The 9,887-nt window shown below is 37.0% G+C and overlaps 1 protein-coding gene across 1 annotated transcript in view; it reads right to left on the bottom strand.

The window, feature by feature from the left end:
* Positions 1-9,887, bottom strand: part of RBM17 (RNA binding motif protein 17) — a 33,268-nt gene that overhangs the window by 14,380 nt on the left and 9,001 nt on the right. The window contains exons 2-3 of the mRNA XM_006862738.1: positions 8,802-8,939; positions 4,947-5,063 (exon numbers count right to left, since the gene is read on the bottom strand). Coding sequence (XP_006862800.1) covers positions 4,947-5,063; positions 8,802-8,924 — 240 coding nt within the window. The 5' untranslated portion in view covers positions 8,925-8,939. The remainder of the gene's footprint in view (positions 1-4,946; positions 5,064-8,801; positions 8,940-9,887) is intronic.

Genomic DNA, 9,887 nt, shown 5'->3' with positions numbered 1-9,887 from the left:
TGAAATGGTTGAACATCAAATAATTTCTTCTGGTACAGTGACTCTTTGTATACCTTCCATCTTCTTTTGATGTATTCTGCATCATTATTTTGCCCACAGAATCTTCTCATATTGCAAGTTGAGGTTTGAATTTTTTCTTCAGTTCTTCCAGCTTGAGAAATGCTAAGCATTTTCTTCCCTTAAGGTTTTCGAACTCCAGGTTAGAAATGCACATTTCATTAAAATATCTGACACTGTATTCTATAACAGCCCAGCATGAGGGGCTCATTTTCCTGCACTTTATCTGCCAATGTTCCAGCACTATTCATAAAATAAGGTTTTCAGTGGCTGAACATTCAGAAGCAATCTGCCCCTCCCTATTCCTAGTGTGTCTTATTCTGGAGCTCTACTGAAACCAGTCCACAATGGGTGAGCTTGCTGGTATTTCAAATACCAGTGGCATAGCTTCCACCATCACAGTTAAGATGCAGGCTACCAAAGCACGACAAACGGACAGAACAGTTAATGGATTAACTTTAGATTTTGACTACACTGAGATAATAGAATTAGATTTTTAAAACAACCTCTTAGTCTTTTTAAAATCCTTTGGAGCACTTCCAAACAAGGCTGTATGTTGGCACTAAGTCTGGCATAGGTAGACAGAACAGCCCTCACATCACCATTCATTTTTAAAGGTCCACTAACATCAAGTTCAGAGTGCTGGTGTGGGGCTCTGGGTTAATATGCTGGACTGCAAAGTTGGTTTGACTAGCAAGTTGTTCTTCAGAAACCCTATACAGGGTGGCTAGGGGTCAGAACTGATGCAGCAGCACTTAATAACAACATCACGTTCAGAAGATACCAGTTTGCATTTTCTCTTGTGAATATTTAGAAACTGGGGCTACTCTTTAAGAGAAGTAGCCTTGACGTCACCTGTCTGTGCTACACGAACAACCGCCAGTTGGCAGCAAAAAAGGCTCCACCAGCCTTAGTTTTTGTAGGACTACTGCTTTTCGAGGATCATGGCACCGTCGCTATGGAAGGGATAACGAGCATCAGCCTCTTTGCCCTAGCCCACATAGCCTTTTCTGCTGTGCAGTGAAAGGCTTGCTGACCTCTGTCCTAGCCTATCAGCCCAGAGGGCAGGAACCAGCTATGTTTTGTGCATGGTTGTACCCTCAGCATCTACTTCAACGTTGTTCACAGTGATGCTCAATATATTTGTCTAATGAAACAATCAAATGGAAAGTTGAAGCTTGTTCCTTTTTTTCTCTAGATTACTTTCCATCTCCTGGAATAAAATAGAAAATTAAATATAAGCCTGAATTTCTTAAAGCTCTAGTGTTTTTTTGAAGTAATTTTTTAATTCTGTTTATTATTAAAATATCCAATTATTGAAACCACTTTCTGCATATGTATAATGAAAACATTTTGTTCAACAACAACAACAAAAGAAGTAGTCTTAATAAAGACTCTACAAAAACAAAAGAGAGACAGAGTAAGCTGACTAAAAAATATGTGACTACATGTGGGGCTTTATTCTAGGTCAACAGACCTGATCTATGTACAGTTCTGGTAAGTCCTGAAGCATTTCTTGGTCTAACATTTCTAAACTACCATGTGTTTTGTTTAACTTTTTTTTTTCCCTGTTCGTTTTCTTAGCAAACTTTCCTTTGTTATCTATAAGAATAAGATGACCTAACTGATCTACATACTAGGGGGTTCAAAAACTTCATGGAAAAAATTACTTTTATGTTTCAACTCCATTTTTTTTTTTAACAATCTTTTTGAAGTCCTGTCATACATCTCTGAACAAATACAGAAACTTAGTGTCCTTGAGTGCCCAGGTCCTATCAGAAAGCATTGTTAAGTGCCAATGAGTCAATTCCGACCTATAGTGACTCTGTACAGCGTTTACAAGGAGCAGTTGGTGGGTTTGAACTGCAACTTAGTGGTTCGCAGTCCAGTGCTGATCCTACAGCGCCACACCAGGAGTACTTCAGGAAGTATACTGACAAACAGTATTAAAGGCAAAATGTATTTTGTAGGTAAACACATAACTGATACGACAAAGACAGCGTATGTTCAATTTCTGCATTAAACAATTCAGTTCGTCATTTTGCACTGTGAAACAATCTCTTCATTCCATTATAGCTAAAAGGCAAGAAACACTATGATCCAATGAACAAAGGCAACTAGAAAAACAACTACAATCACCTCCTACACCCTGTCATTGAAAAATTTAATCAAATATATTTAACCCAGGACTCCCAAAGAGTAGTTACTAATCTGTATTCACATAAAAGACATTTTAAAAATAGAAAGGCACCAAACAAGACTTCTTTTTCAATTATTACTAACACTGAATAGAACCCAACAATCAGCCAGTCAATTTAGCACTGGACCACAAGGTTGCTTTGAACCACAAGGGCGGTTAGCAGTTCAAACCCACCAGCTGCTCGTTGGAAACCCTATACAGGGTTGCCTGTATGAGTCAGAACCGACTTGACGGCACTTAAGAACAATATAAGCACTGGACTGCTAATCACAAGGTTGGCAGTTTGAGCCTACCAGTCGGTCTGTAGAAGAATGATGAGGTCTTCTGCTCCTACAAAGATTTACAGCCTTAGGGAATTCTATCCAAGTTGCAATCAACTCGATGGCACATAAACAAAAACAAGTTATCACAAAGTGTGTGACAAAAAAGAACATATTGTCAGTATGAAGGTTAATTCTTTGTCATTACAAACTGTGAAGAGATACAATTTTTAGCATATAAACCTGTTAATGCTAATAAAAAACCATGCTATTATAAAGGCTATAAAGAATTGAAAAAAAAGTCTGGTCAATTCAATAAATTTCAAAATGTCAAAGCCTCAATGCTGGGGAAAGTAGATACAGTTAAGACATATATTATAGGCAATACTGTAGACTATTACTAGCTGGAAACAAGCTGGCCAAAACATAATCTCTTAATGCCACTTTAGGAAAGCCATCCTAAGGAAATCATACATAGGGAATTCTCTGTAGAAATGTTCATTGAGGTGCTACTAATAATGGCAATGTAAAAGCAGATCTAGATGGTTCTACAGTTAGGGAATGCTTAATTTACAACATATTTACTCAATGGACTAGTTTGCAATTAAGTATGCAAAGTATGAACAAGAAGGAAAAGTACTTACCAATTAAGTAGGGTTAAAAAAAGAACAATACTAAAGGTGGTGGTGATGTTAAGAGCCATGGAGTCAGTTAGGGTTTCCTAGGAGCAGCTGGTTGAGTTTGAAATGTTAACCTTGTGGTTCAAACCAACCTTGTAGTCCAGTGCTTATTCTATGGAACCATATGAGGACTCCAATAGGTACAAGAGTCAAATAGAACATGATTCACCAGCTTTTGATTCAATGTTGTTGTTGTTAAGTGCCGTCGAGTCGGTTCCGACCCATAGTGACCCTGTACAGGGTTTCCGAGGCTGTAAATCTTTACGGGAGCAGAACGCCTCATCTTTCTCCCACAGAGTGGCTGGTAGTTTTGAACTGCTGGCCTTAAGGTTCGCAGCCCGATTCGTAATCACTATGCTACCAGAGCTCCTTTGATTCAATGTAGTGAGAAAAAAATCAGGTTGCAAATTTTGAGAGGGATTTTTTTTTACCTGATTAGAAATCAGAAAATATTCCTGACTGTGGGGTGCCTTTTCCTCTTGACAGACTGCAAGCATGCAGAGCACCACTGAGAACTGATGGTCTAAGCTAGAACCTGTCTCATAAGGAAGGCAGGGTGGGGAGGGTTCCTATATAGAAGAGACAAAGATGAAAGAATGTAGAAAGGGAGGGGCATGCATTTGGGACTGTGTCTGACTGACTCCAGTCATTTCTAACAGACAGGAGAGTGGAATCCGTAGAATGCTAATACAGTAAAACCTAAGAAAGCTGGAAGGGTTTCTGGCATAGAAGGAAAATGCAAATATTTTCCATTAACAGAGAGCGATAGAAAAGTGGTAAGACTGCACTCTGTTATGACAGAAAACTTCCAAGGCCTGGAAAAAGGCGGCTACATTGAGTTCTCATTCTCACGGGTTTCCCCATACTTCATTTTGCCTAGTTTTAACTGTGGTTATGATCTGTTTGCTAGAACCATCTCATCTTCATTAACCAAAGTTTATAGAGTTGGCCATGTCTGTTTGTTTTTTAAGGCTTATTTGAGACCATTATAATAGAGTTTATTGTTGTTACTATATAAAGTCGACTGATTCAAGGTAATGTGTAGACAACAGAACAAAAGGTTACGTGTGTCTACACCACACTCATGATCATTAGTGAAGAAACAATGTTCTGTGGTCCACCATAAGTTGTCGCTGGCTAATTTCTGAGAGTAAACCGCCAGACCAACCTTCTTTCTAGTCTTGACCTGGAAGCTCTGCTGAAACCCGTCCACCGTGAGGACCCTGATGGTATATGAAATGCCAGTGACATAGCTTCCAGCATCATAGCAACATACAAGCCAGCACAATATGACAAATGGACAGGCGGGTGGATGGTAACAATGGTTAAGGTACTAAAAATGGCTTTAACTCCTCTCTTTATTTTAATGACTAGTAAGACAACAAGCACTAACATTGTTAAAGACAGCAAAAACTGGAAACCAGGACAGGAAACCACAATATATTAAGAGAGAAAAGTCAGACAGATAGAGAATAGAAGGTGGAGTAGATACAGAATGAAAAGATATTCCAAAATATAAAATTTTTAGTTTCTGGAGGGTAAGACTAAAGGTCATTTGTTTTTATATACTTTCTTCTGTTTTGTTTTTTGTTTTTCCTATGATGAGCTTATTTATTTTAAATAGATGTTTTAAAGTAGGTAAGACCAAAAATTAGGTTACATATGCATAAAATAAAATCTATAGAAAGTGGAAGAGAGAACCAAAGACAAAGTTAAGCACACGCTGTTTCCTGTCCCATGGCTTATTACCTTTAGTCCAGCTGCCACGTGAGGTGGTGTGTCCACAATTTGCCGGTCGTCTGAAGAGCCACCTCGTTTCAGGTCAATGACTGGGGCAAGGACTGTACTTTGCTTTGTCCTTTGGCTCTAAAACAATTAAAAAAAAAAAGAAGAAAAACTTATTGATGCTTCAAATTAAAATTCAAAGCATTTGTAACAAAGATAATTTTGGTCTCTTAAACAAACCTTTAAGGCATGAGAAAGTCATAATCTTAAAAAAGCTTTTTAATGCAATTATTAGTATAACCATATAATTATTTTTTTAAAACACAGATTTCCTCCATTTTCATAAAACGTGCATAGTACACTGGTCCCGCCTATTTAAATTTACATATATTGGATTTTCCTTTTTACCACAGTCATGAAAATCTGTATGGCTCTTTCACAAGGGATGTGTATGTTTTTAAGTCCTCAATAAAACATACTTGTGGATTAAGATCTTTTAGGATAAGCACTAGATTGCTAACCCCAATGTTGGCAGTTAACACCCACCAACCACTCCTTGGGAAACCCTATACAAGGTCATTATGAGTTGGGAATGACTCCACAGAACTTAACAACAACAACAGGATATAAAGGAGTCCTGTTGTGGCATTGTAGGATAAGCACTGGACTGTTAATTACAAAGTCAGCAGTTCAAACCCACCCACTACTCCTCAGAAATCCTATACAGGGTCACTATGGGTTGGAACCAACTTGAAAACACTTAACAATTTTTGTTACGTCAAGTTGGTTTCCGAGGAGTGGCTGGAGAGGTTTGAACTGCACTTAACACTAACAGGATATAAAATTCAAGTACCCATCCCACATTTTACTATGAACTTACAAGAAATTTTTAAGTAAAAAAACTATTATTTATACACCAGTTGACCATAAGCATTTTACCTTATTTATTTTACCTTACACATATATTTTTGCTAAACCACTCAAAAATCGTTGGAGACATCATGACACTTCACCCTTAAATACTTCAGTACGTATCTCCTAAAATCTATGGGCACTCTCCCACATAATTATAGCACTATTATCATCCCTAAGAAAAACAACAATGACCCCTGGCAGCACTGCCTATCCAGTTCATTCAGTTTTCCTTGTTGTCCTCTAAAATGTTTTAAAAATAGTAATTACATTAAAAAAACAACAACTAGGATTATACCAAACTTCCCGTATTTGGTTTTAAAATCTCTGTACTCTCTTGATTTTGAAGAGTCCCTCTTCTCTGTTGCACCACCACCACCTTTATCTCCTCTTTTGTTTTCTTCTCTCACACAGTTTTATAAAATGTTGCACATTGTAGACCTGTCTGATTGTTCCTGGTGGTGCAGTTTAACTTGTATGTCTATACCCTGTAATTCCTGAAAACTAGACATTACGTGTAAAGGTTTGATAGATTCAATGTAAAGCTTTTTGGCAAGGAAATTGGATAACTAAGCCAATGTACTTCATTTTGCATCACAACAGGGGGCCTTGTATCAAGCTGTCACCTAGCAATGCTAAATTTGATCACAGGGTTATGGTGGTGCTCACTAGAACTTTTGATCATAAAGACACAAATTTCTGTGTACTTTAAAAGGTTACAAATTTTCATTTTTATTACAAAAGGCTTGAAAATAGACCATCTCTTGGACGAAAATGTAAGCAAACAAAATTTAATCCAAATATCAACTATACCATTCACGAAGTGAATACCAAGTTTAAAGGACAAGCCTGTGAGTGGACGATCAAAATCACATACTTTTCTATAATTTTGTTGTTGTTACGTGCTGTGTCAAGTCAGTTCAGACTTGTCGTGACACTGTGCACAACAGAATGAAACACTGCCCAACCCTGTGCCATCCTCACAATCATTGTTATGCTTGAGCCTATTGCTGTTGTCACTGTGCCAATCCATCTTGCTGGGGGTTTTCCTCTTTTTCGTGGACCCTCCTCCACAGTACCAAGCATGATGTCCTTCTCCAGGGGCTGGTCCCTCCTGATAATATGTCTGAAGTATGAGAGATGATGTCTCACCATCCTGGATTCTAAGGAGCATTCTGGCTGCGTTTCTTCCAACACAGATTTGTTTGTTCTTCTGGCAGCCCATGGAACTTTAAATATTCATCTCCAACACCATAATTCAAATACATCAACTCTTCTAAGGTCTTCCGTATTCACTGTGAATTCACTATTGAAAATACCATGGCTTGGGTCAGGCGTACCTTAGTCCTAACTGCCATCTTTGCTCTTGAACACTTTGTGCAGCAGGATCTGTCTAATGCAATACATCATTTGCTTCCTTAATTGCTGCTTCCACGAGTATTGATAGTGGATCCGAGTAAAATGAAGTCGCTGACAACTTCAATGTTTTCTTCATTTATCATGTTATTATTTTGTAATCAATATGTATACATTAAATGGAAATAAAGACAAAAACCACAATTATAGGTAGTTTTCTCTATCAAATATTTTACAGATTTCGTTAGATCAACTATTACTCAGAGTAAAGGGTAAACTAGTTAACTCATTAATTTAATTAATGGTCTAATAGAAATCAATGCACAGTATCTTAATTTTCCTTCACACTTACACTCAAAAATACTCACCTTGCATAGCATTCTGAAAAAAAAGTTAAAAAATTATCAGAAGAGATTTCACGGGCAACTTTTATTTTGACCAATTAAAAAGAAATCAGTATGTATCTCAAGAGATTTTCTAATAATTGTCTATATTCTTTTCAGAATATAATTTTCTATATTCTTTTCAGAATATATTTGGGTAAGTAAACGGAGAAGCATAAATGAAACTAAAGCAGATACTGATAGAGATATCTAAGAGACTAGGTTTCAGATGAAAATATAATTCCGACCATTAACAACAGACTCTTAGTACATACAATCCATATGTAATCCATAAATTACTTATATTTAGCTTTTTAAATACATTTATATTTTAGAAGGATTTATTTTCTCAATTTTATTTTATATAAGCTGGTTTTAAAACTATAGTTTCAATTTAAACATTGACAGTATAGAAAAAAAGGTAGGTCAGGGGTATACTGGTCAGGAAGGAACAAATTATCTAGGATTTGGAAACAATTGTTAGCTGCAAGTAATCCACAATGCTGACATCTTTAAATGGAAGACTAAGAATTAATTATCCAGTTAATATATGTCTCTAGGGTAAGCACTGAACTGTTAACTAGAAGGTCAGCGATCAGAGCCCACCAGCTGCTCCTTAGGAGAAAGATGAGCCTTTCTGCTAACACAGATTTACAGCCTATACAAGATTTAAACCCTATGAGTCGAGTCAGAACTGTCTCCACTTAACAATATGTCTCAAGTATATTGTTGACTTGGGCTTATTTATTTTGTTATCTTCCAATGAACAGTCTAACACTGTCCACTAGTTGTGTCTACTAAAAGGTCCAAGTGAGTTTATATGAATATTAGTATTGTTCCCAGGATAGTCATTTTAAAAAAGAAAAACTTAGGCCTTCATGAATAAAACTAACACATGAAATAGCGTCAACATTGAAATTTAAAACATTTTTAAGAAATTTAAGAGCAAAGCAAGAAAAGGTAGACAAACTCTCAGGAAATTTTCAGCATATTGAAATTTGAAAATTAGTAACACTGCTAGGAGTTCCCTGGAAGATTTTTAATCCCAGAAGTTAGGAGGTGCAAACTGACCTTAAAATCTTCATTCCCTCTACCCAGTCTTTCCCCATACAAATGTTTAACCCTGTACATTTAGTAAAAAGGAAGGCAGGCAAGCTAAAACCAAATAATTTGTAGTCCTGACAAGAAACCCATCCTGCAGACTTCTACTCTCACACCCAAGGTTTACCTTAGCTTGAGTGAGAGCTGCTTTCTTCACCTGAAGCTGAGACTGAAGAAGTTTGAAATTTTTGGACCAGCCTTCTGTTTTTGAATCACTGGTCTCAACTCCCAGGTCATCATAGAGGGACATCTTTGCAGTTTAATGCTGAAAGACAAAGGCAATGGGGATTAAAAAGTAAAACTATCAAACCCTGTACTGCCATTACATCAGGGATGTTAGAGGTAAAAGGCATTGTGGGAGATTCTAGTCCAGGCCCCTTAAGTAACAGAAGCAAGACTCCTGATACCATCAATGCAGCGCCTCTTCTAATGTATGAAGCTATACTCAGGTATTCCCTAAACAAATAAACCTTTAGCATTAGTTTTTCTACCCAAATAGATCATGTCAAGTGATTCATGAGTGAAATCCTTCTGTTCTGCAGCATAAAGAAAAGTTCTATCTACATTCAGAGCTTTATTAAACATGCATATGCAAACATTTAAAAATTTTTAAATTCTATTTTGTATAAATAGCAAAAAAGAAAAGCTTACAAAACACCAATTACCAAGCTGATGGGTCACAATTTGCTACACTTTTTATAAAGAAAAACTTTAAATGCACAACTATACATTAGGAGAAAAAATGACAGAAATGAAAACACTGCTTGATTCTACGCCATCCTCACAATTAGGATATTTGAGTTCATTTCGGCAGCCACTGTGTCAATCCATCTTGGTGGTCTTCCTGCTTTTTTATAACCCTCCACTTTACTAAGCTTGATGCCCTTTTCATGGAACTGGTCCCTTTGATATACATGGACAAAGTACGTGAGGCAAAGACTTTCCATCCTCGCTTTCAAGGAACATTCTGACTTGACTTCTTTCAAGACAGAAACATTTATTCTATGTATCAATTCTTCTTCATTCTTCCTTTGTCTACCTTTCACATGCAGATAACTGGACTAAAAATGCATGGCTTGAGGCAGGCAAATCTCAATCCGTAAAGTAGCATCTTTACTCTTTAACACTGTAAAGAGGTCCTTTGCAGCCAATCTGCCCAATGTAATATGGTGTTTGATTTCCTAAAAACTGCTTCTGTAAGTGTTGATTGTTG

The sequence above is a fragment of the Chrysochloris asiatica genome, unplaced genomic scaffold (genome assembly GCF_000296735.1).
Source record: "Chrysochloris asiatica unplaced genomic scaffold, ChrAsi1.0 scaffold00050, whole genome shotgun sequence".
Taxonomy (NCBI): Eukaryota; Metazoa; Chordata; class Mammalia; order Afrosoricida; family Chrysochloridae; genus Chrysochloris; species Chrysochloris asiatica.
Note: the sequence above shows the minus strand (reverse complement) of the source record. Positions and strands in the feature narration are given on the sequence as shown.